The following is a 27,643-nucleotide window of genomic DNA, read 5'->3' on the forward strand; positions in this document are numbered from 1 at the left end:
CTCTTCGTAGCTTGCAAGGGCTGTGTTCTCTATTTAATTTTTATATTCCATCTCTTCTGCAAACTGGATCCTCTGGATCGGAAAATGCCATCTTTTGTGTTGTATATCTGCAGCTCATACCAAACACTTCTCATCGTGATAGTGGAGTATTATATTTAAACTTCAGAAATGCCTCTGTTTCAATAGCAGTAAGGCCGCTATAGCCTTCATGCTCAAATTGCTCTGATACATGTGTGTCTATTCCTACCCAGAAGATGAGGGTGCCATTAGTATCCCAAATATGGATTCTTTCCTGAGAAATTTCCCCTCTCTCCTCAAAAAAAACCAACCAAACAAACAAAAAAACCAACAAAAAAAACCCCCACCCCACACAACCAAAAACAACAAACTTTTTACAAAGTTAAAGATGATTCGTAAGCTTTTTGTTTGCAACTCTGACTCAGAATATTGTTCTGGCTGTCCCTCTGCAAATCCCAGTCTCTGACAGTGTGACTGTGTTTATATGTAGCACTCAGTGCCTTTTTGGAAAGTCCTATTGCTATCACAGAGACATTTGGCTCTCTAAAATGGGGTTTTCCAAACATGTACACTGAAAGGGCTGAGATCTCGGATTGAGGGACTGGGAAACYTGGAAAAAAACCTCAGGCCTAGATAAGGCTGACCGTACAAAGATGACTCCTTTTCTCTCACATTGCTTCCACCTCAAAAAATTTCTTTCTGCTCTGTGTTTACAGAGAAAACATTTAGTGTGTTCCATCTACAGTTTAAAAAAAAATACTTTTAATAGAAGTGCATTTAGAATACACACACATTAAAAATGCTACTTTTCCTTGAAAATTTTAATTAACTTTTTCCGGTTAAGGAAAAAGTAGGTCAAGGGAGGTGATTGCAGGTCAAGGGAGGTGATTCTGCCCCTCTACTCTGCTTTGGTGAGGCCRCACCTGGAGTGCTGTGTGCAGTTCTGGGCTCCCCAGTATAAGAGGGACGTGGAGCTTCTGGAGAGGGTCCAGAGAAGAGCAACCAGGATGATTAAGGGAATGGAACATCTCTCGTACAAAGAGAGGCTGAGTGAGCTGGGCCTSTTTTCTCTGGAGAAGAGAAGGCTCAGAAGGCATCTGATTAATGYGTATAAGTTCAGGAAGGGAGAATGCAGGGAGGAAGGGGACAGGCTGTTTTCACTGGTGGCCAGCGATAGGACGAGGGGTAATGGCCATAAGCTGGAGCACAGGAAGTTCCATCTCCAGGTGAGGAGAAACTTCTTTCCTGTGAGGRTGACAGATCAGTGGAACAGACTGCCCAGGGAGGTTGTGGAGTCTCCTTCTCTGGAGGTCTTCAAAACCCGCCTGGATGCCGCCCTGTGCCACATACTGTAGGTGTCCCTGTTTGAGCAGGAAGGTTGGACTAGATGATCTCTAGAGGTCCCTTCCAACTTTAAATATTCTGTGAAAAGATATTCTGTTAGCATGAGCTTATTATGCTTATTATTCTTGCTCCATCCTTAATACCTTATTAGTATTATTATTCCTTCCGTTAACATCCTAATGGTTTGAGCATATATATATATWTTTTTTGATGGGTCAATCAGGCTACAGTGGGGATATGTAGGTATATATATATGCGTGAGAGTTTTAGGGAAAGAGCAGAGGTGATTCTGTTAAATCTTACTATATACAAACTGGAAATTTAAGTATTTATCTTCCTTTAACAATGAGTTTTCAATATTTAAAAATTCAGCAAATGTTTAAAAATCCAGCAATGTCTGAAAATGCAGTAATGTTATTCTGATTCCTGCAAGAAGCCTGTAGCAATGAGGAGGGGGCAAACAGTCCGTGCACCCTTGGAAGAAAGCGACTCTAGCAATTGTGTCGCCATCTTGAGGCCAGCGGTAACTGCGTTTTACAGCTGGGAAAGCAGAAGTAGCTGCTGATTTTGAACACAGATCATAAGTCTCTGTTTAGGAAAAAGTAAAAAAGAAAAAAGTTATTAAATATAAACTTGTAAAAGATTGATCCATCTGAAACAAATTCTACTGTTTGCACCATCAGTACCAATAACTGAGATCTTAAATTGTAAGGAAAGCACAGGCTGCGTGTAGCTTGGCATGATGTTTATAAACAGTTTGTCCTACAGTGCAGTTTTATGACCTGTGTGATAAGTAACTTTTTCATACTACTGCATTTATAACTTCATATTGAAAAATTTTTATGTGATTTTTGAAAAGTAGTAAAAGTACTAAAATACTGTRGTGGAGATACTATGTTCTTACCAAAAGTACAGAGGTTTTTCAAACATGTGGCTCGCTCCTGGGAGCTAGACTGTTCCCGCTTGCCCCTAAGCAGGACTAGGGGCAAGCCTGGGAGAACATTTCAGTCCGTTTGCTCCAGGGAATTTACTTACATCTTCTTCCCAGTGAATCTGCAGAACAGGCTTTAATGGCATGCACAGTTCAAAATATGTGGGGAAAAGATACACCCAGGGTATTCTGCTGTGCAAGAAGGTCTCTCTGTGTAACGTATGGAACAGGTAAGTATTTGTTCACCAGCCAGGTCACTACACTGTGCAGAGAGAGGAGGTGTCTTTGGGCATACTGAGCTGAGGGCATAGTCCAGATGGGAAGCACCATCACTAAACCATTGCTGCCTGTGAGTGAATGTGCCCTAGCTTCATGTCTCAATATGCAGATCTGATTTACAGCAGCAGAACTTGCAGACTGACTTTTCTTTGCAGCAAACAGTTTTAGCAAAGCAGTCACTATTTGGAGAGCTATTTGGAGCCTGGAGCAAAGAGTTTTACTCTCCCTCCTTTCTCTCCCCCTTTGCTTGCTGTTGCTACACAAGCAGCACCAAGCTGGGCCGGCAACAGCATATTTTGGCAGTTAGAAGAGACTTGTTGAAAAAACAACATTCTTCATGGGATTGTTTCTTAATTTCTTCAGGGCTCTTAGGCCACATGAAATCTCTTCCAACTATCTCTGCAATCCCATAGCAACTTGGCAATTGAGAGTGTCATTTGAATTGCAGGGAAAGTCCTTTTGCACTTCAGTATTAGACGATATGGTCAGAGGGATACACCACTGGAGGGAGACAGGATCCACACTTTAGCTCAAAGAACTGACATAACAGGGGGAAGAAGTGTGTTCACAGTAAGTGGGAAAGGATGTGGACAAAAACATAATTCCTTTTTGTTCTTTCCATCCTATTGTATTGAGCAACGTGTAAGGGAGGTTTCAGGCAGAAGGAAACTGTCCTTCACTTTTTACATGATCCCCCACCAGCTGATGYGAGGCACAAGCACAGCATGTGCTGGAACTACCTATGTGTCACCTCATGTTGCTGGCTGAGTATGAACTAAATACCGGCCAGAATATTCATTTATTGAATATTTCAGATAAGTATTATAAAAAGACTACTTGGAATATCAGCAAAACAATGTTGTTTTTCAAATTAACTTCTCTAAAGCAAATCTATCACAGGAAAGAAATTGCAWACTGCAGCTTTGTAACTGTCAAGCTTCATTACTTTACTTTCCTCTTCCCTTCCTGCATTTGTTTGTGAAAATTATCCAGGGAACAGATTGTTACATCTGTTTTTTTTAATACCGCTTAAATCTGAGATAGATTGGGTAGTTGTTGCTCTGTGCTGGTTAGAACTGATTCTCAGCATATAACTCTGATGTGAGAATAATTTTTCAAGCTGATTCCAGCTCTGGTTCATCAGCAGTAAAACTCCGAGACACTTAGTGCGCTCGTAGCTGGGYACCATGCCAGGCTCCTGTGCTGGGGCCTCCACCACGCAGCCCGAGGGCAGGGCTTGCTCCCCGCTTCCTGTGCCGCAAACTGAGTTCCTGTTGCTGGCTGGCAATTACGGTTATGACTGAAGTGTAATTGGAAAACGTGGGCAGAGATTAATTTAAAACTTAATYATTCTATGAAAAGTATAGATCAATTACCACTCAATCCCTGATGAAATACAAAGCAGGAGAGGCTGAGAGGGAAAGCAGGAGAGGGTCTGTAGGTAGTGGAGTCTTCCAGACTGCAGTGAGTGCCTCGGGTTTTGTGGATACGCATGCTGAGGAGGCCCTGCAAAGCGACATACTGTGACACAGCTCGGCACTGAGTGCTGCATGTGTACTGCAAACAGATATTTGTATGCAGTTGCTTGTGTGTGACTGTACAAAAGACAGAGGGCATCACCCCTCAAAGCTGTGCCAAAGGTAGGGGTGGGATGCTTTGGCCCTGGGAGTTCCTCTGGGAAGAACCCATGGGGCAGAAGGTTTGAGACCCACTGGCTATGCTGATCCTCAACTGGAAGGCTGAGCAAGCAGCAGCAGCAGTTGCTGGAAAATGTGTACGATGGGGTAACAGGGGGGCTCCTAGGCTGCCTGCACAGGCCGCTGAAAGAGATGGTAGCCACGGGAGAGCGGTTCCAGCATGTGAGACTCAAGTCATTTGATTATATAATGCTATACAACACGTTAATGCAGTTTAACTAACTAGAAAAAAAAAGAGGAGTACATCAGCTTATTACATGCTTGCTGTAATCTTTCCCTGGGCATCCAGTTTTGGCAACAATTAAAAGAAAATATGGGGCCTTTGCACTGACTGAATGTAGCCACACTTGTGTTAGTATTTATAGCCAAGCACTTATCCTTTATGCATATGTAGCTATAGTGATAAAGTATTTCCATTAGGCTGTCTGGTTGCTAACTTGAATTCTCTGCATTTTATTGTCTTAATAACTTCATATTAAACAGAAAATGACAGTTCTCAAAAGAAAAGAGGATTTAAGTTGTTTTAATAAAATGCTTATGCTCCAGATTAACTGCACAGCTTTCTTTAGTTCTCTGGGGCAATTTTTGCTGAGTTAGATGTGATTATGCACATCCCTAGCTTTGTCAAAGGCTGAGTGACTAAAGTGTGATTTATTCTAATGAAATTAATTTTAAATTTAACATYAAATTGTAATGAAATTAATTTACTTTCTTGTTTTCTATTTTGGATTGTTGATCTATAGCGTCAGTGTCAATAAGTTACATATTAGGAGTCGAACAAAATTTTAATAATCTATTTTGCATTTATTTTAAAAATAATAACCTAGTTATATTTATTATTTATTCTGTTTCAGCATTCCAATTTGATTATGCTTTTGAAGGGCAATGATTGATTTATTATGTGGGCAGGGTGAAATCAATGCTGTCTTTAGCCATTTATTTGTTTATGCAATAGAGGTAGGTAATAGGCTACATTAATTAGTCTATTAAATACTATTTTAGTAGGAGGATTCTCTAGAGGAGRATTTTCTCTTCATCTATTTGTTTCCAAAGATCTTTTTCAATGTTTTTCACTTTTCCTTTTGGCCTTATTACGCATTTTTTTAAATTAAATTATAGTGGAAATTCTCAGTTGATACTAGCTGGAATCTGAACCACAGTTCTGGCTTTTCATGGACTGTGTCGCACTCGTGGTCTTTCTTAGAAGCTTCATCTTTTCATTAAACAACAACACAACGGTAGCTCTGCGTGGCAGTTTACAGCAAATAGTCACTATTATTCTTGTGTSAAAGCATGGAAATAGCCCTGCACACTCTCAGGCCTGGCTTTGGAGCACGGCCCTCCCGCTTCTGCAGCCAAGGCACCATGCCCTGCTTGCATGGCTGTCGGCCAGCAATTTAGAAGGTCCTACTGGAACCTTGCCTTGGATTTGGCAAAACTCTGTCAAAATGGAGATGTGGTGGGCTATAAAAAAGTGTACAAAAAGAGGTACGAATTCACACAGTGAATAGTTAAACGGGAGAACTCAGTGCTAGGGGCTTTTGTGGAGGCCAAAAGTATATATTTAATCAGTAAGGATTAGAAAAATTCGTCATAGATAAAATATGGACCATTAATCACACGATGTGCAATCTCCAGGYCCAGCTTGGTTCTGCTGGAGAATTTCTATCTAGCTCTACTGTCTTGGCATTTCCTTTCTGCAGGTGCTTTCTCCRTGTGTCCCTGTTGTGCAGTAAGATGAGGTATTTGCCAGCTAGTCAGAACATGTTTATTTGCACAAGAAATAATGTATTACTGACTGACTAGTACAGATCTTTTTTTATTTTTTTTTAATTTATATCAGGACAGTTGGAGGTGGAAGGGCCCTCTGCAAGTCCCCTGGTTCAATCCTCTTATCCACAGGGTCACCTACAGCAGGATGTCCAGGACCACGTTCAGTTGGGTTTGGACAGTCTCCAAGGATGGATACTCCACACCCTCTCTCAACAACTTTTTTTTTCTATGTATAAATGGCATTTTTTCTATTTCAGTTTTGCTTCTTGTCCTGTCTTTTAGCACAACTGAGAAGTGTCTGTCACCCTCCCATCRGGTATCTATACACACTGAGAAGGTTCCCCCCTTCCCAACACTGAACCTTCTCTTCCCTGGCTCTCAGCTTCTCTTTGCATCTCAGATGCTCCAGGCATTAAGTCACGTTGTGGCCTTTCACTGGACCCACTCCGCTATCTGCCTGTCATTTCTGTTGTGTTGGGGAGCCCCCGTTGGACACAGCACTCCAGAGGTGGTCTCACCCGTGCTGAGCAGAGAGGGGCTAGTTTGGTTGCCTGTGTTGCCTTTCTGATTTATTGAGTGGCGTGAGGCTGTTCTCTGTTCCTTCCTGAATAAGGCCTRTAATTCACTATCCTTTTTTGACTATTGCTGACAATTTCGGAACTGTCTAACACAACCCCAAGATAATRCTTCCAAATCATATTTCTCAGCTAAGAGCCCATTTTATCATTAATGTCAAATCAGAACTGCTTTTTCTTCTATATAATACTTCAAATGTTTTGACATTTAATTTTTTTGACATTCAATTTTCTAGTCACTCCATCTCTTTAGAGCATCTAGGCAATCAGCTATTATTCCTGCTGTCTTAGTGTCACCTCTTTCTCACTGGCTTGTCAAGAACCCGAACAGCCAGGTCACTGCAGGGCTCCATGGCTGGCCTCTTCCACTRTAAAAAGTATTTGTTTATTCTTGTCCTGAGTTTCCTACCTTTTAATCAATTATTGATTCAGCAAGCACTTTTTTTTTCTTATATCACAGATGTTTTGTTTCCTATAGAGCTTTGGTGACAGATTTTTCAAAAACCTTTTGAAAATTAAACTACACATGACTTGGATCACCTTCATCTACACGGTGGTCACCACTTCCAGAAATTTGAGGGAAATGATCAGTCTTGCTTGAGGCTTATCTTTTCTGCATTTTCTAAGTTTTACCAGCAGTTTCTGTCATATTTCAATGCCAAATATAGAAAGGGAACAGGCTCTGGAAGAAGAGAGAGATGAATTTTACATTGCTAATGCTTTGGAAGCTTGAGAAGTTTCTTAATTTTTGAAATGCAGCTGCCAGTGGCACAAGTCCAGCAGCTGGGCCGGAAGCCAGGGCTAAGGTGCCCACCCTGGGCACTCTGCCGATGGAGTCTAAAAGGGGAAATATGTCCTTTAGCTCGGGGCAAATCAGCACTGTAGGCTGGTGCTTGCCTTGCCTTTGGGCTTTTATGCTTTTGGCAGTGGCTGGAGAAAGGCAGTGCTGAGGTTACAAAGCTGTGCTCTTATGACTGCCACCCTCTCTGCTTTCCATGCAGAGTCAATAGAGACTGATGGTTTCTTGCAATCACTTACTGACTGCTGGCACTGAAAACCAGACATCCTGTGTGTAGAAAATRCAAACATAAAGAAGATTATTGATGCTTATTGTCATCTGCCCACACACAGGAGAAGGAAGGCAGTAATCTCATCTGAAGTCATCTGAGAAGGTGTGAATCAAGCCCTTRAAGCACTGATGGCCCCAGTCAGCCTGTAAAGCTGCTGCTTCCTATTTCACAGTTATCCTACTGGAGAAAAGCAAGAACAAACAAACAAGAAAAAATATAAAAACAAAGAGTACATGTTTAAACAGATGGGTTCGTAGTCTGTCTACTGAGTCCGTCTGTTTGCACACCAGTGCGTGGCAAGCTGTGCACACTACCCAAAGGAAGGATGTAGGGTTATTAGACCCCAGGGAAACTTAACAACCAAGTGATACAAAAAGGTATGGGTACATACAGCAAAAACACTTTTGTGTGTCCACTGACACACACACACTTCCAGTCAAARATGACCTGTCTTTCATGAGAAATTAATAGAAGCTCTATTTGTTTATGCAAAGACAAGAGGCTCGGATATGCATTAAATGCCAGATCTGATCTCTCATAGCAGCTTCAATCAGGTGTTTCAGTGCAGTACAGGTACCACTGTTARGGTGATCTTTTAGATTGAGAGAAGGATTTCTGAAGTTAATAAAGACACAGTGAATATAGCTGAGCTTTTCTGGTGTAGCAGCTCCTTTACTGGTTAGAATTTTTGATTAAGTTCCTGAGAGGTATTTTTCTATYTGGATGAGAATTGATACAATGCTAAGTTTGAAATTTATTTTTCCAGCCTAGTCCAATTTCAGGTTATTTGTTTTAAAGTCTTAAGTCACAGTTTGTCAAATGCTACATTAGAATAGTAGAATGCACATTAATTCTTTGCATATTTTGGACACTCGTTTGACAGATATTTTTGCAAGTAAAAAAAAAACAGATGAATGTGAGAACATTCACTGTTGAGCGGCTTAGTTATATTTTTGGTTTTTATCAGCACCTTTTTCTTTAAAGTTTTTTCAGTTTGCCAGATTCCTGAATTTAGACTACTAATCTGGAAATAAAAGCAAGTTTCCTTTCATACCGTGACACATAGGTACTATTCCAGCTGCTCAGAGACCTTTATTTTTCTTCCCCAGAAATCTTGTTCATCAAAACGACATCAATGCTTTTATCCAAGTAATATCTCATGAAGGCTTCTGTGGATTTTCTACTGTCAGCAATCTCTTTGCATTATGTCTCCAAAATAATTGAAAGTTCTGTATTATGAGAGAACTCCTTGCATGTATTCTAGGCAATGGTTCRGGCTGTTGGCTGTAAATGAAAACAGGAAAGTTTATCATAAAGACTCATAATTCTTGGACTCATAAACACCTCTGTGGATGTGTTTTGCCYTGGACAAAGTTAAAATGTTTGTAGTGACTGTTAGTTGAAGGCACTCTTGTTTMAAGCAGGCATTTGTTCTTTTGTTACATTCTTCTCATATGTTCTTTAATTAAAAATAGGCGAAGTTGTATGAAAGTTACTTGTGTGATTTTGTGTATCAGCACAGAAGAAATCAAACAAGGCAGAGGACAGATTGGTACTGTTGATTGAGTAAATTCTTTTAACAATTAATATCAGCTGCTGAATGTCCTGGAATTCAGAGGTGCTTTGATCTCTGCAATGCTGAATTAGAAAAGGAGGTAACACAAGGATTGAAAATGGAAGCAGACAAGCGTCCCATACAAATGCATGCATTTGAGCTCTGTACCTTTTGGGGCATGGGTAAATTTTTATATTTTTAAGACATTAGTTAATTGTACTGTATTTGATTGAAATAACAGATTTACAGGTGGGAGTTGCTACTTGGTTTAGTAATGGTGTGAAATTTGGAAGAGCTTTATGGCTCTGTGGGGGATATGGTCTGTGCTGCTTGCTGTCCTCAGTAACTATCTAAGGTAAGGAGGCAATTAGTGAATGACTTGATGTAAAATATTCGTATTCTGTTTAGCACTTCAGGTCATGCCAGGCTGGGTTTTCTCTTCGCTGGGGTGCTACCTGTGTATTTGCATCCTGCTCTCAAGGTGTGCTTATTCTAGGAAGAGACCCTAGAGCCTTCAGTCTCTTTCCTGTATCCTGCTGCATGAGGTAACACTGAGGATATTAACCAGCCAGTGAACTGTAAGCTCGGAAGCCTGAAGCTGGAGTTTGGACCCACAGCCCCTTTTTAARAACCCATGAAGTCTTGTGCTTGATATCAGTATATTCTAGAGCTACCACACACACACACTTGCTATCAAAAACAAGCATTCAACACCCTAGTTACCATAGCTAGCAGTTTTTTAGCAGAGATTTTAGGTAATGTTTAGTTTCTTTTAATGAACATATACCCCAAGACCTATGCTCTATGTACAAAGAGCAAACAGGACAATATTTTGGTAGTGCTAATGTTGGGATCATGCCAAGACAACTGCAAGGAGTTCAGGAAGGTAAAGCAGTCTCATAACACAGATAATTTCGATCAGACGGAGGGAAYGAGGTCTTCCTGCAAGTCCTGTATAGGATCTCAGCATCCCCTGCTCCAGCACCTGACTTCCAACATTGCTTGGTGACACAGAAACATACTATGAGTGTGGCTTCCCTACTGAGAAGGTCTTGTTCCATTTTAACAGGGTGGTACTTGGCTACCCATCCTGCCTGGGCAAATTAGCATTTAAATATGTGTAAAGTAATCTCGGCTATAGTGCTGGTCTCCAAAGGCAGCAATGAATAAACAACACTTCAAGTATTTAGGTCCCTCTCCCCCTCAGCTCACCATTCTCATAATGAATATAGTGTATTCATCTGGTCTGTAAGTAACATTAGCAGAAGGTAGGAGAGAGACTGCCTAGCAACCCACAGAAATCCCRAAGAGAGGTGGAAAGGAAGTGATTTTCATGTAATTATTCACTTCTACAAAAGCTGTTGTCAGGTAGACACTAGAAACATAGCTGTTTTATTATTCTCCTAACCTACTTTTAATCTTTTGAGAATCACTACCATTAAAAAGAAGGGGAAAAAAGAGCTTAATTCAGCCATTTTCTGCCTGGCCGTTTAAGTTGTGTTTTCCTGCTCTAATGAAGGCTGTGCTTTCAGAAGCTGTGTTGTTTAAAAGACTCTGGGTAGTAAACTCCAGAAACAAACCAAGTCCTGTATCCAAGACTTAACATTTTTGCTGCTGCTTCTCCACAATGCACAGCTCATATTTTGTTTTGGTTTGGTTTTCCATTTAATGACATTTCCCATTAGAAGACTAATAAGACATTTTTCTTTCCAAGAGGGCATTTGGGGACAGGGGGCAGGGGCTAAATAGCCTATTTACTTGAAGAAACACAGTTGGTGCCAGAGTGCTTGGATCCAGCAGTTTCTTTACTTCTCTGAACATGGGGACCCCAGCTTTGCCCTTAGCTGCAGTCCTTTTCAGTTGACTGGGGATGCATGTTTGTAACTGAGGCCTCTTTTAGTGCCAGTCCTGACTTCTGGGTAAGCCAGGAATTCTGTATTTCACCTATAAAACGTTGTGCTAAACTTTCCTTTCCATTACTGAGTGCCTGAACAAATAGTTGCCACTTCTATATAGCATAGTCAGATGTATTTTCAGTAGTCTGRGTTGCATCCAGTAATATTTGAGTTACTTCTCCATTAGATCAATAAATTTTGTTTTGATAAAGTTAAGTACGCTGTAGCTTTCCTTTTAAAGAAGTAGACTTAATGGAATACATCGCAGGTATATTGAAACAGTTTATTTGATGTTTCTTGTTTGTTGAGGCAGCTGCATTCAAATGGTTTACTGTGAAGTTTGTCACAGACATTATCAGAGCCTTCAGGGCTTTTAAATAAAGCAATATTCTACTCAGAAAAGTGACTTTAAAATTGAATTGCAATTTTTTTTTCTCCATTTCAAGCAGGAGACTCTTGTTTTCCTAGTCAGGAAAATGCTTTCTGTTGTGACCCCTGGTTTCAGTAGTTTAATTCTATGTAATATCTCTTTAATTTCTAATGAAAAGAAATGAAAGAATGAAAAGAATGAAAGAATGAAAGAAATCAACAATTGTGTTGATTATTTAAGAAAATAATGAAGTTTATTCTTTCTTACTAGATTCAATCAGCCAGATTCACAGGAATAAGATACATTATCAGTGTACTGGTAGCCAGAAGAAGAGCAGAATGCATCCAAGGAATGGATTTATTCACTTCCAATACCTGCAAAGTGTACGGGTTGTTCTTGAGAGAAGTGCTTTGAATTGAAATTCATTTTTATTTTGTGTGGTTGCAGAACACAGTTTTTGTTGATTTTACTGTGTTGACTATAGTTGAAGAAAAAATACAGTTGATTAYGAGAGGATTGCTAGAGAATAAATCAGGCCTTTGGACAGAATTGTCAGCTGGTGTCAGTGAGGCTGTCCCCAGAACAAGCATTTCCAGCGCTTTTTGCAACTAATCTAAAATCCCTGCGCATTCTAGCTCAGCGTGGCATCAGCAGACAGAGCTGCAGGGGCTTCGGCATTTGCCTCTCCATCCACTCGATGCGACTTTCTCCACTCTTGGTGGCGTGTGACGTGGACAAGCAAGTTCAGCATTTAACTGGCCAGAAGGATTTTGGTTAACAACAACAAAAAAAAGGCTCGGCCTTACGTAAACACCATTCCTTTGTTTTCAGTGAATGGCTCAATTCCAACTTACTGCTGTAAAGAGATATAAAGACTAAAATGCAAAGTTGCCACTCGTGGTGATTTCCAATTTGAAATTTGTAGAGCTTGGCTTTTTGAACTCTGTAGTTTTTTACTATCTGAGATGTTCATGTCATTCACCTTAGCTGCAACATTGGATTCTCAGTAATTTTGTACTTGGGTATGGACAGTCATTAATTAAGGATAATTCAGCTAATCTACAGCTGTGAAAAGGTTGCTTTAAGTGATTTATGGATATAAGTCACAGGAATTTTATGGCAGAGGCACAAAAAGAATCTTAATTCTCTGGAGATGCATTCTGTTGTCCTAACTACAGCATATCCTCCTTTTTCCTTTTTTTTAATCCTTCTTCATTCATTACATGCACTACAGTGGTGGCAACAAAGGAGGCAAGGGAGCCTCCAGACAACAGTGCCCTCCATTGCACTGGCTTGATTCATGTCTCTGGGCAGAGCCCAGGCTAGCACTGTAATCATGTAAATGAAGACTGTAGCCTAGACTTCCACACAAGCAGGTCAAATTAAGGTTATGCAGCCAGGCTTAATTTTCAGGTATTCTTAGCTTTTGAACACCATATTTTGTGATCTGTTTTCAGTAAAATGCTCCAAATTCTTCTGTTTCATGGCACTGTGTGTGTTCCTACACGAGGTAGTTGTCAGCAGAGCACAGCCAAGACCACTGCACATGTGTTCATGCTGTGAATCAGGAAATCCTCAAACCGGGGAGCAGGATCTGCTCTTTGGCATTTTTTTTTTTAGATATTAAGCTGTAAAAAAGAAAATGAATTTTAATTTTCACTTTGTTTTAGTGTGGAAACATTTTAAATAGGAAGTGGAGAAAGGTTAAAAAAAAAACAACAACAAAAAACAGTTAATTCCATCTTTTAAAGTGGGAGTCAGTGGGAGACTGTAAAAGATTTTTCCGCCCATAAATCTAGGAATGCATATTATTGCATTGACTTAAATATCACTAACCAAAGGATTTTCAAGGTATAAAGCATACGAACAGGATGTTCTCTGGTGCAGGTCTTTTCCTCTGAGATTTGCTCATGCCAAAAACACATCAAGCCCAAAAAAACTCCATGCTTTTGTTCAGCCTTTCAGCAGCTGCTGGTTCCCGAATCCTTGGTTTCAGCTGTATTGGCAGCCTCTTCCTATCTCTGGCCTTCAGAATGTCATTGCTCTGCGGAATCCTGCTACGGCCATTCCATGCACTTGGTGAAAGTTACAACTTCCAGAATAAGCCAGACTTTGCAAGGTTACCCAGATAGTGCTGTGCGGTGATCCAGCGCCTTTCGAAAGAATTTATAAGGCTTTTGTTGCCATAAGCCAGATGGATGGAGCCTGCATTTTTGAGAGATATCTACAAGGGGCCATTTGTGTTCCCCAAATATGTGTGTTTGAGGGGGAGTTGTTCCTCTAGGGTGCTGTTYATGAATGACCATGGCTGGGCAGGGCTAAGACTACCTGATATTTCATGTTCCCCAACAAACTCTCCCACTTCTGATGGGCATCTCAGTCTGGTATCGTGTCCAGTGGTCACTGGCTGTTGGGGCAAGAGTTTGAAAAAGTGAGCGGTAATATAAAGTCCTTGCCCTTCAAAGTTTAACACTGCCAGGCTTGTGACAGAACMTAACGTGGTCCATCTCTCATATTTACCTACCTATCAAAATACTATCTCTGGTTTCTAAGTTCATTTCACTATTTGTCATTTCTGTGATCAGATGTACATATTTCTGTCCTTTTAGAAGTACTGCAAACCTGACATAGAAAAATGGTCATAAATTAAATGTCATTGGTTCTGTRACTCAAATTCAAGAGCCTGCCCTGATTCTGTTGAATTCCATTTAGTATTTAACATTTCTTCTCCTCTCCTTCTGAACATTAGCATGAACTGTGATAGAATTTGTTGTTTGATGCAATCTAGTGCAACAAAAATATAGGGGTCTTCAATCTGGTTCCACTTCTATAGCATATGTGGGCACTTCCTTACAGAATATATTCCATTGACAGCATCTTTATGTTGATTCATTGTTAGATGTCACCGTTTCTAGAGAGACTTGTTTTCCTTGAAGGAAACCCTTTAAAAGAAAGTGTTTATCTGTTTTTGAACAAGATACTCAGGACCTCCAGAGGGAAGTTCTCCCTGCTCCACTTCTCAAGCAGCTCTGGAGTTTCTCACTTCAGAGCACAATCCCTCTTTGCCCCCATTTCTACTGGGACTTGCTGTCCCAAGAATAATCAGACCTCCGTGGAGCTGGCGTGAGCCAACAGGAAGGGCTGCTGCTCATCTGAGTGCCACAGAGTGCTCCGCAACAGCGCGGAAACTGCGACGGAAGGAAAGAGCAGCCTCTACGTCGACTGATCCAGTTTCCTGGCTTTTCTTTGGGCTTCAGAAGAGCGTGCATTTTCAGCTGACCTATGCTACTTGCAGCTTTTTGGGAGCTTCCAATCTTGTTAAAGAGCCTGTCTGTCAAAAGGCTTTCTCTGTGGTGCTTTTTCCTTAGCAAGTAGTGAAACTTTGAGATGTAATCAGCTGTATCTTATTCACCGTGACAGCAGTGAAACCATTTAAACCACTGATGCAAATAAAATGTGATCTTAACGTTATTCGTAAATGCTAAGACTCGCAGCAACTCCAGAGACTGAGGCCTTGATCACATGTAAAGCAAATACATCCTCTTCATGTTCTTCTGTGTTCTTGATCATCATTACCATTAGTATAGTCATGAAATCATTACCTGAGTGGAAACTGCCCTCTTAGACGGTGCAGGCTCACGGGAGCTAATGGCTACAGCTGTTGCCTCTGGTTATCAGCGTGCTGCGTTTTGCTCCTTCTCTGGAAAGCACTTTGGTTGCTGTGCTTTAAAGCAGTCTCCTGGAGCTCATTTCTCTGAGAAAGCCAGGAGGCTACTGGGCTGGAAATAACAGTCCAAATGTTTAAGTAGGTTGTTGCCATCAGTCTTATGGCAGGATCAGGAGTTAAAAGAATATCCTCATTTCTGCTGTCAAGCCCTAACACACCAAGGTTCTGGTGAAACAAGCTCAAACCAACAAGCTGGTTTGCCATGTTGTTATCTGAAGAGATGAAAAAGTCACGTGTTGTATCCATGTTATGACATTGCTGGGAAGAGAATAATCATATCRTGTAAGCTCATGCATTTATTTATTTATTTTCTTTCTGATTTAGAATGTGGTATTTTGATCAGTTTAAAAAATAWATATTGCTACAGTAATATTATAGGGCTACTTATTTGGTAAGTGCTACCGAAACATGATTCTTTAATCATGCAGTGACCAGAACAGCCATGTCCAGCTGCCTAGCTGGCACTCTCAGGTACTGCTGGGGGCAAAAAAATTCCTGGTTAGTCTGTCTCTTCTCCTTTCTGGCTTGTCTTCATTTCTGTGTTATCTCTGAATTGTGTACTTTGTCTTTAGAGTGTTTTCCCACTCTGTACTTTTAAATTTGAGCAAAAAATTGTCGAGTGGTTTTGAGATATATGTACAAGGCTATTGAGTTCAYAGGTAGTTTCTTCTTGACCTTTTGTAATGTCTTTTTTTGTTTCCAGGTGTGGGTGGATGCTGGTACACAGATATTTTTCTCCTATGCAATCTGCCTGGGGTGCTTGACAGCCCTGGGAAGCTACAACAACTATAACAATAACTGCTACAGGTAATATTTTCATTCAGTTTCAGTGGAAGAACTGTTTCCATGCTTAGCTTTACACAGAAGAACTTTTCTTTACCCTTTGTGAAGCCGCTTACATAAATACTCACAAGCAGATGCACAGGTTTATACTGTATTTTGTAATTGCTTCAGAAGAACTCTTTTCAAATGTTTGGAGATTTCTTCCCTTTTTTTCCTCTCTAAGTCTTGTACAGCCACAAATGCTCACTTGATACACGCACGTACACATACTGGTCTGCATAACATACTGAATTTCATACATGTTTATTTGCATGTGTGCRCCACGGTTAATTGTCTATCATTTGTCAGCTTTAGAAAATTGTATAAAAATTGTTATTCAAACTTGGTTTATGTTTTGAGTGTCACTTTTATCCAGAGATCCGTGGCTCCTGGCTAAAGCATAGTAGAAGACGATGCTGACAGCCTGCCTGAGAATGAGGCTCACCCCGTTCCTCTTACCATAGCCATTTGAAAGAAAACCTTGCACAGGAACCTCCAGAAAACCATTAAGGGTTGAAATGAGCCTAGAGGCATCTTTCGTTCTCCACTGATTATGCAGAAATAGTTTAGATGACAAACTGTTTGGGCAGATATGGTTAGGTAAGGCAGACCTTACCACAAATAAATACACATTCTGGATATTTGTGGAATTTAGGTAAATTACGTGAAATTTTTGAGAGAAAGCAGGCAGCATGTGGAAGARGAAAATATTTTGTAGAAAAATTAATGCATAATTTAACTCATTACTCATAAACACACAATCTAATGCATAACTTCATGATCTAAGTCAATAGATACTATTTAATCCATTCTAYATGTACATATCCAACCGAAACAAACAACCACCATTTCAGGCACTTTGCCAATAGACATTAYGCACAATCAGTTAATGGCATCTATATCCTATTTTAGGCTCTTTTCTCTATTAAAAATGAAATTATTTTTACAATACAGTTATTATACAGTTAAATTCTGGATCAGCAATTTTAGAGGTAAAGCCAAGGAACTTAAAAAAAAAGAACTTAAAGCAATGAACAATGAGCTATGGATTTGTCTTTTGAAATACCCAGTGACGGATATTGCCTAAATGAAACATACACTTCCAGACCAGAAAAACATTCTAAGGGGAAGTTACAGTGGAAAATAATGACATGATGTGTTCTAATGTGAAAAGGGAGTAGAAAACCAAACAGCACAAGGATTTTCTTATTATCAACTTGATTTAATTCATTAACATTGTAAATGAGTTGCAAACAAGTCACTTCATATCTTTGAATAGCTTTTAATGTCTTTACTAATTTTCACTGTAATACACTAATATAGTAAGAAATTACTTGAGGCCAAGTCCTCTTGGGTTTTCCAAAAGTTTATATCAAAAGTGACTTTCATGAAGAGATGAAAGTAACGGTAGCAACATCAGTATGAAATGTTTTTTTCAAAGTAAATTAGAAGAGGTCTATTGCTGTTTCCTCTTAGGATTGCTTAGCTCGCTAAAACACTAACCTGCTCAGACCTTCTCAGGTTAGAATTTAACACCATCCATCAGCAGCAGACAGGACGGTAAAAGCCTCTTGTCCATATTTCACATACTCTGTACCGGGAGAGCCAGCTCTCCAGGAGCAACCATACGACTCCACAGCCTCACTGGAAGCTGCACCTCACTGAGACAGGTTTTACACCTGAACCTTTTGTGCAAATTAGGAGTTGGCTGTACTGGTACTGCTACTTACCGCGGTGCAAGATAAAGCTTCAAGTCTAAAAGCAAAAGAGGAACAGGAGTTTACAATGGCAGAAGGAACTTTCAGCAGTGTGCAGGCCATCGGGCACAGTGAGGATAAGGGATTCTATCTTTTTCCTGCTCTGGGAAAGGCGTGTAAGAGGAAGCAGGACTTGGATTTATTTGTTGTGAAACCAACGATTTTTAAAACACAAGTGCCCAGGAAGCACTGGAAAAAGAACGCAATGTTTATCCAGTTTTCCTTCARTTTTTTTAAGTATCTTGGGTGTGATACCCAAGATCAGCCAAAGATCACCCAAGTCAGCCAAAGCCTGACTGAAGTCCGAAGTGATTGCAAATTAAGGGAAGCCTTCAAATTTTTATGAAAACCTCACATTATTCCAAATGAATGTCTTGCSTTTCATCTGAATAATTCAAGGCTGCAGATTCAGAACCTGTTGGATGCTTGTGTACATGAAAACTTCATTCAGAGCTGGAGCATGATAGGAAAAAGCCAGGCAAAGGTATAAGTYTGACAGAGCTACTGGCTGGCTTTGTGCTTCAGTATTTTAGGATCCTAATTTACTTTTAGACATCTAGATTAGAGTATTACTTTTTCAAATATGCAGCCATCTCTTGTATCAAACAGTCTTAAGAGACTGACTGTCATGGTAAATCACACCTACCTCCTCTATTGTTGAGGAGGCCAAAGGTCTCTGAAAACAGAGTGAACGATACTTCACTGAGCTCCACGCAAAGACAGCACAATTCTCCAAACATATTTTCACATTGTTTTAAGTGATTTACTGTGGTAATACTTCCAATATAGGTAGAAAAACACTACCATGCTTTAGACTGTATATCTCTTTGCATAATATACACATCCATATGGCTTATAAATCAGTGACCATATATACAATTATATCTTTGCCTATTTCTTAGGCTGCTATTACAGAATGGATAGTGAATTTTGATACCATAGCTTCTAACAAAAGTTTGCTTCTAAAACTAGGATCATATTCTGCATGCATGTGAATTGCCATTATACTGCAATAGATTTAGCTAAGGTCTGACTGTAATATTTTTTTCCAACAAACAATTTGTGACAGCTTTTATATAGTTGATGAGTTTATATCCTCTGGAATACATTATTACAACTACTATTTTTTTTTGTTAAAATCCTATTTATTAGGGCTTCATTTGGCTGCACTTTTAGAAGATGCTTTTGAAGAACAATTAGTAACAACAGGTTTCCAATTTGAGTAGTCAAAAACCGAGAAAGGAAGGGGTCTTCCTGCACGTGCTCTCAGGTCTCTGATCATTTGTGAGCTTATTCAAGCTTGGGTTGAGAGTTAGTCTCTCAACTCAACAGAGTTGGGTTTCTGCTAGTTGTGTGGCTCAGTATGTGAAAGAAACTCTCAGGAGATCAACTCTGTGGTGTTTTCTATTTATCTTTTCAGAGACTGCATCATGCTCTGCTGCTTGAACAGTGGTACGAGCTTTGTTGCTGGTTTTGCTATCTTTTCAGTTCTTGGGTTTATGGCTTATGAACAAGGGGTTCCCATTGCAGAAGTCGCAGAATCGGGTAAGTTCCAAAAGAATTTTCTGAGCTAATAAAAGTGCCTAGAGATTGCTGGCAGAATACTTAGGCTGTGCCACATCTTATAGAGGAGTTGACGGGTATTCAGGCCATTTTTCAGAATTTTCTCTCAAATAACTGCTACCTGATGCATTAGAGTAACTGCTACTAGAACTCTTAACTATCCAAAAGCCAGAACGGCACAAAGGCCCAGTGCTGCAAGAAACTAAGAATTCAACTTACCATCACTTAGGGTTAGTTGCCTAATGAAAGATCATAGCTTTTTAATGCCTTTGTGGATGTAACTTCCTTAAGTATCACTCAAAGCTCAACAGAAAAGAGAAAAAAGCAAGAGGGCTGCCCAGAAAGAAAAGCAGTATAATGCTGAGCTCTTGAGGAGGAATGGCTCTCATGAGACCTCTTATTCAGGGTTAAGAGGAAAACTGCAGACCAAGTAGAGCTTTACTGATACTGTCATGGAAAATGGTTCTCTTTTCCTAAAGCCCCCAAGACCCAAGGTATATGAGTCTTGCTGTCCATTTACACAAAGAAACAGGAGAACTTAAGGCACAGTGATACCTACTGGAACTCTTGAACATCATTTAGAGAGGATGTAGGCAGAGCTGATGGGCCAGGTAAGTCCTCAGCACTCATTAGCTTCATCACCAACTATTTATACTATTAGAAAAATGTGCAGTCAGTCAAGGTTTTCAATATTATAATTTACTTTTCTCATCTCTCATAAAAGACCAATCAACTACAAACTATTTCCTTTGTTTTCTTCCTTTTCAGGACCAGGACTTGCATTCATTGCTTACCCTAAAGCTGTTACCATGATGCCTCTTTCTCCTTTGTGGGCTGCTCTGTTCTTCATGATGCTCATATTCCTTGGATTAGATAGTCAGGTATGAAACAAGCACAATTTAAATAGTTTGTCAAATTCTGTAGCATTTATATATTGATGCCCTTAATGGCATTTAACCTGACGAAAGAATGAACCCTTACTGAATTTCTTGTTTAAAACTATTTATTCAAATTCCTTCTTTTAATTATTACTTACCTGATGTTGAAGATTCCTTTATCATGTACTGCAAGCACCGATTCAGCATGAATATAACTTTTATTGTTAACATGGAAATTAGTGTGAACTTAAATATGGGTGGTTGAAATCCACAATTCAGTAAAATGCCACTTTTCCCCTTCTCCTGCGTTTAAAGCAATTTGCAAAGAATTTTGAAACTGAAGATCACATAGCAAAAACCGAAGTTTCTAAGGTATCTCGATATTCCAAGTGGAAACCCATTACGTGTGCATGGGTTGGACACTTACTATTTTTGCAGAACTTCTCCTTTCTGAAGAATGGAAAGTCAAGTTACCCAGTGCTCAGCAGTGCAGAGCCCTGCATGTCATCCTCTGAGTGACTAAAGCGCAGGATGCCCAGAGTGAAAATCTGGGGCAGTCCTATGAAAACGTTTGTTTATCATTTAAGACCAATTCAAGAAAGATTTAACTATTTTTTTAGCTCTCTTCTACAAGGTGAGTTTTGAAATACTATTAATGCAGATATTTGAATTTGATGGTGAACTAGAAGTCTATAGTTCGAAGCTTTTTAATTCTGAAATGATGTTCCTCTCTTTCTGACCTTCTCCTTACAGGCATCTCAGAGATGTGAATCTGCCTCTGTGATGAGAACACAGAAGGGTATTTGAAGGGTTTTGTAGTGAATTGAAATCAAGAGGGCACAGGAGACACTTATTTGTACTTTCTTGTAATTTGTTCTAGTTTGTGTGTGTCGAAAGCATTGTGACTGCTGTGGTGGACATGTACCCAAAGGTTTTCCGAAGGGGCTACCGAAGGGAACTGTTGATTCTTGGCCTTTCTATTGTGTCATACTTCATTGGCCTCATAATGTTAACTGAGGTAAGATGTTCTTTACTACTGGAGACAACAGGAAATGGGTGTCTCTTCATAAATCATGGCAGATTCAAGCCATAAACATACATTTGGCATAGACAAACTTCTCTGTCAGGTATATCAGTACAAAATACTTGTACTATTCTCATTTATTGTATAATATCTGAAATGGATGCACAATTTTTCAGCTAAAGTTGAGATATATTCTAATGAAAGTTCTATAGCCAAAGAAATTCTATCTTCTTTGCACCAGCTATGCTGATTATGGTGTCTATTCTTTCACTCTGAACATGTCAGTCTGAAGAGAAAAAATATGTTTTGGAAAACCTTCACAACAGTTCAGTCTGTTGTAAGAAAGAGAAAAATTACAGAAAAAGAAGAAAAGAATTATGCTTTCGTAGATTTGCCAATTGAAATAATTGAGTTGTAATCAAATAATAAGTGAGGAAGTAAAATTATGTTCAGGTTTAGCATACTTACCTTTTATCATACCTGTTTGGYCTGTGACGTTGCTGGATGCAGAGAATTACAGGATCATTGACAGGAAAACGTGTACTGGAAACAGGACCCTACCTTTGTCGCTCTCCTCTCCGGAAGTGCACAGGTTGCTATTATAAAGCCATTCAGAAAACACATTTTGACTTTCTGGCAAAAAAAAAAAAAAAAAAAAGATGATTACTATTTCATTTTCTATCAAATAATAATGATTTATTTTAGAACTCAGTTGCACATTTGGCACATTTGGCACAGTTATATTCAAATTTTATGGGTCAGTGTACTCACTTTGGAGGGACACATGCCATTGGATAGGGATTCTAGTAGCTATCACTTGCTTTCCTTCCCAGGATTTAACTTTTACATTAATGAACAGACATTAAAACAGACATTCATGTGGAGATCAAAAGCACTTGCCCGAGGAGATAAGAAATGAAGTTGAAAAAGATGGAAAGGTAGGAGAGCATTGTGCAAACAAGTCAAATGCAGCGCCCCATCGTTTCAGGTTCAGTGGCTAATCTTAGGTGGTATGGAAAAAAAAAGGATCCTTTGCAATAAGAAATGACTGAAAAAAAAAAAAAGAAAATTCTGTGTTCCAGAAGGAGCTCAGAAAGATTGTAAAGGAACCAWCAGATTGACTGCCTAATGGAAATCCTTATCTCTGTGAAATACTGCTACCACTGCTCACACTATTTTTTTCCTTCTCCTATTCTTGTCTTGCAGGGTGGCATGTATGTCTTTCAGCTGTTTGACTCCTATGCAGCCAGTGGCATGTGTCTCCTTTTTGTTGCCATATTTGAATGTGTCTGCATAGGCTGGGTTTATGGTGAGTTGCTGCAGAGAGCTGTGCTTTAGACTTTCTATGTGAGTTTAGTGTTTATGCAAAAGCTAAGCCCTCTCACCCTCATGGAGGGAGGCCCACGCTCCCTCCCAAGCACTGCTGAAAGTCAGGACGGATTTTGTCCTGGCCAGTACACTGTCTTCTTCTCCCTTGCCGGGACTGACCTCCACCTTTCTCCACAGGGCAGTCCTTAACTCACTGCCTTAGCAAGCAGGAGTCTCCCAGTATTAGGCAACACCCTGAACTAATTACCCTTTCTTCTCCTGGAATAATTCCATTGGGTTCAGATATCCTGCACTTGTCAGCCTAGGCTCTGCTTAAGATCAGAGGGCTGAGACTACTCCCACACAGAGCCCCATTACCCAGTACTCCGGGAGATGTTCTCAGCCAGGAAGGCACATCTGAGCCATTCCACTCCTAAGCCAATGCGGAACTTTTACCCTTGTGTAACTTCAACTCCCTCCCTCATGGAGGTTTAAAACTCCAGTGAGTCCAGAACCAGTTTACAAATGAGTGACACATCCCTGCTCCAAGGGCAGCAATCCCTGCCACAGATGTGAGCAGGTGACCAGAGGTGAATGTGAGAGGGAAGGGGACAACAGCGTCAGACCTCACAGCTCTGCACAGCCTTCATTTTTCTCCTTTCCTTTTTAAATACTAGCCTGTCKAACCTGTACAACCTCCTGCAAACAGCACATTCTACATCTACTTCTGCTTTATGTGTACGGCTTTTCCTTTCTGTACAGGTAGCAATCGCTTTTATGATAACATTGAAGATATGATTGGATACAAACCACTGTCATTGATYAAATGGTGCTGGATGGTCTTAACTCCAGGTATTTGTGCAGTAAGTATAGAATATCTGAATAACTTGTCTTAAGACATATGGTTTTCTGCACAGCGTTTTAGAAATTTGCAGCAACTGTTGAGGGGAAAAAAGCCTGTTGATTTGTAGCATATGTTTTCATTCAAAAAAACTGTAGGTTCTGTAAAAAATTGTGGAATGTATGTGTTCATACAGGCCTAAGGTGCAAAAGAAGGACTGGAACTTCGCCTAACAGGAACTGGCAGTCCTTGAGCTGTGCCCCCAATTCTATTTGAGAGCTTGGAAAAAATCGTAACTCACTTTCTCCAACTCTGAAACAAAATTACTATCACTTATACAGTGTTTCATTACTTTGAAGTAGTAACTTTTTCTATATTACATAGACTTAATGATACGAACTGCTTAATTTTAGGCACCTGCCCCTTGTAGACAGATATATTTGAGCTTTTGTGAGCTTGAAATATTTGGCAGGCAGGACTGAAGGTACAGGCAGTGGATTAGGGCAACTCAAAACATTTTGCCTTTCCCTTCTAGGGACAGACTGGGGAGTACCTCGCTTATGTCGCTTAATCACAGCTGCCTTTGTAGAGCAAAACTTAATCTTTTCCACCCAAAGTGCAGGTTTTATTGTCATCTAGAGGTAAACAGGATTTAAACTTGAAAGGTAGTTAATTTCTGTGGAAGAAGTGAACTGTGTTATTTCAGCTGCTTATAAAAGAGGATTTTGTGGTGTTTTTTTTTCTCCTCTGACTTCAAAGCTTCTCCTACCTCCTGTCTTCCAGAAACTGCCCTTTTCTAGGCTAACACTAACTTTCTTGTTACATACACAGTGCTGTTTCAAATACTGCTAATACATTTTGTTTATTTCAGGGAATCTTCATCTTTTTCCTGGTGAAATACAAGCCTTTGAAATATAACAACGTATATACGTACCCTGACTGGGGCTATGGCATAGGGTGGATGATGGCGCTCTCCTCCATGATCTGCATCCCACTGTGGATCTGCATTAAGCTGTGGAAAGCAGAAGGCACCTTTTTAGAGGTGAGGGACATTCACAGATTACACAGACTCAGAAAGGAAGTGGGAAGGGAGTATGAATCCATCTGCATGAGATTAAGCACAGATTAATCAAGTTTAATCAGTGCTTTTCTACAGCAGGATCCAAATACCTTTTCCAGTGGTGTCTGAATCATAGCTGGGCTTAGGCCTTTCAGTCACTGGTGGATTTTCCCCCATGAGCTGGAAACAATTCTCCTGATCCAATATCTGTGTGAGAAATAGAGSGAGAAAGTCAAAGTGAAGTGTCCATAATACAGTTCTATCAGTATAATTAAAAGGAAGTTTTCTACAAATCCTACCATTCAGTATTCCCTTAGATTCAGTATTCCCTTAATGTTCCCCTCAATCTTAATCCATTTCTCCAAGGAAGAGGCACTTGTTAAAAGAACCTTCTTTTGCATGGCCTTGCCGCCTGAAGCACTGCAGACTTGTCCCCCTCTAGTCTATGCCTGAATTAGAGGGGGTTTTATTACAGTTGGGAGCTTCCTAGGAAACCACCTTCCAGCAACACCTCTGCTCTCTAAGCTGTAAGCAGCAACATTGATCCTGGTGCTATTCTTAGAGAAAATTCTCTGTTGGACACACGCATATTTTTCTTCTATTCTTTACCATAGTTAATACATATTGGGCAGTCTCTTGTGTAGCCTGCTCAGTGCATATACTTGACTGCCATGAGACCCACGAGGCACCCCTAAACCAGGCCTTAGCTAGAGCACTGGGTTGAGTCACTTCATGAACTGAATGTTACTCTTAAATCAGTATTAAAAATGTACTTTGACTTTGCCTCCCTCCTCATGCCCTGGTATGGTGTGATGTGAGCCGCACAGTGCGGCACGCGCCTTTATTGGTAGAACTAACAGGAAAGGAGACAGACATGAAGGAGAAGATGATTTTGCAGTCGGACTGTGTCTGTGAGCAAGAAAAGGATAATGATTTCCACTTTTTCCAATTTTCTAGAAATTCAGGAAATTGATTACACCTAGCTCAGATCTGAAAATGAGAGGGAAACTTGGAGGAGCAGCCTACATAGCAGCAATAAATGACTGCGACGCCAAACTGAAAGGAGATGGCACCATTTCAGCCATTACAGAAAAGGAGACACATTTCTGAAAGAACTATCTTTTTGCCTTTTTTTTTTTTTTTTGTATAAATAAATAAATAAATTCACTTAATTATAGAGGCTGGCTTGTTTTGCACAAAATTTTATTAACCAGTTAATTTTAAAGTCAACATTGTATACCTGTTTAAAAGTGATTTTTTTAAATGACTATATAAGTAATAAATATGTAAAAGAAAAAGAAATAATAGTATTGTGTATTAGTGATGACTTCCTGTAATATGGTGATTGCAGTAAATTTTTTTTTAGAAGTTAGAGGGATCTGTATAATGTGCTGTAAAACTTTTCTATTTAGATTTCTGGCAGATGTGATGTTGTATAGATACATGTGTTCTAAACTGTAAGCATTTCAGACCATTTCAGCTTTCAATGTATGTATATAAAGGGGACCAGAATGTCCTTTTGTTTATGTTGGAAGAAATCATGGAGGGAGAGAGGGGCTCACCTGTAGCTGCTGCTAAGTATCACTGTCGAAATGTGTATCCAAAGTCCATGAAAATCAGTGGCGACTTTTCAGAATATTTCAGAATATTCAAGGTTGGAAGGGACCTCTACAGATCATCTAGTCCAACCTTCCTGCTCAAGCAGGCACACCTAGAGCATGTGGCACAGGGTGGCATCCAGGCGGGTTTTGAAGACCTCCAGAGAAGGAGACTCCACAACCTCCCTGGGCAGCCTGTTCCACTGCTCTGTCACTTTTCCTATTTGGGGTAGTGGCTTTTGCGCTGGGCCTGGAAGGGTTCGGCCTTTCCCTGGCTGTGCAGCTGCAAGATGGAGCTTTACCCCTAACAAGGCTCCTTTCAGGCAAGTTCTGTGCAGTCGACAAAGTACCACCTCAACCTGTTACCTCCCCTTCTTCCCCTCCATCTGCTTCCAACAGGTCAGAGAAGGTGGTGGAATGGGCCCGTGGCAGAGTCGCTGTTGTTCTGGAGCTGGGATGCAGAGTTTGTTGGGAGCCATCAATTCTGCAGTTCTTGCACATCTCCAAGTTCATGAGAAGTTTTGCTTCAAGAGACCTCTGAAGCTTTTTCGTTCTCCTTGGTCTCTGGCCAGTCTCTGGCCAGTGCTTCACTTTGATTTACTTTTCTCATACCCTGAAATGGATTGCGCTTATCTGGAGTTGTGCAACAGGAGGAGACTGAGGTTACTTTATGCATGTTGAGATGTTTTGAGGCAAAAAAGAATATATTTAGTTCTCTGCAAATATTTTGGCCTGTCTGTCTCTTCCTCTATCTACCTGTTCACCTATTCATGTCTGTCAAAAGAAATCAAGGATCTTGGCATGCTCATGTGCAGCACAAATACAGCTCTGTTCTTTTGGATCTCCATCCTCTCAGATTAGGCAGCAGCTCTTCCACCTTAAATGGCATTCAGACCTCAGGTGTTACTGAGTGCTTGACTGGAGTGGTGGCTCCTTGAGCTCTGCAGGATGTCCAGGAGTGAAGGACACATTGTGCACAGGAAGGAATTAGGACAGGGACGTTGGGACTTCACTGTTTCTGCAAGGGAACAGTACTGGTTTATTCCATCAATTGTGTAAACGCCCTCTGAATTAAAGCAGATTTTAAACCTGTTGGAAGGTCAGAACCATGAGGTATCCAAATGCTGGTTCCAAGATGAAGATTTATAGGCTAGCACTTCCTGTCTTTTCTCCCGTCTTCGTTTCAAACTGTTAAAGTATGTTTTTATTTAATAGCTGTGTGAGAAACCTGTGYAGGAATACTTACAACATGTAATCAAACCATGTATAAGAGAGAAACACCAGAAGCAGCAAAGTCACAACAGGGATGAATTCCAAATCACCCAAGCTCAGACAGAGCATGTGGCATTACTGGGAAGGGCAGTAGGAGATGTCCTGGTGCCCTCCAGCTCGAGGAAGAAAGTTCACCACGAGTACCAAGGAGTACCTTAGTATTATATGAAGTGCTTACGTAGCCAGCACTTTATGGTATCGTAATTGCCTCCCACGAAAGCATCTTTGCTAGAATCACTTGCTCGCAAGTCAGATTCTTCAGTCTAATTCATTTATTCCATCGTAT

General features: G+C 40.2%; 1 protein-coding gene across 1 annotated transcript in view; it reads left to right on the plus strand.

Annotated features, from left to right (window-relative positions):
* SLC6A11 (solute carrier family 6 member 11) overlaps positions 1–26,057 on the plus strand; it is a 57,082-nt gene extending 31,025 nt beyond the window's left edge. Inside the window, exons 8-15 of the mRNA XM_026046001.1 lie at positions 15,938–16,041; positions 19,234–19,358; positions 20,145–20,257; positions 21,135–21,272; positions 22,485–22,587; positions 23,349–23,449; positions 24,299–24,469; positions 25,445–26,057. Of these exons, the coding sequence (XP_025901786.1) occupies positions 15,938–16,041; positions 19,234–19,358; positions 20,145–20,257; positions 21,135–21,272; positions 22,485–22,587; positions 23,349–23,449; positions 24,299–24,469; positions 25,445–25,597 (1,008 nt within the window). The 3' untranslated portion in view covers positions 25,598–26,057. The remainder of the gene's footprint in view (positions 1–15,937; positions 16,042–19,233; positions 19,359–20,144; positions 20,258–21,134; positions 21,273–22,484; positions 22,588–23,348; positions 23,450–24,298; positions 24,470–25,444) is intronic.
* Positions 26,058–27,643: the final 1,586 nt, after the last annotated feature.

This window comes from Nothoprocta perdicaria, unplaced genomic scaffold, assembly GCF_003342845.1.
Source record: "Nothoprocta perdicaria isolate Ctin4 unplaced genomic scaffold, notPer1 scaffold_42, whole genome shotgun sequence".
NCBI lineage: Eukaryota > Metazoa > Chordata > Aves > Tinamiformes > Tinamidae > Nothoprocta > Nothoprocta perdicaria.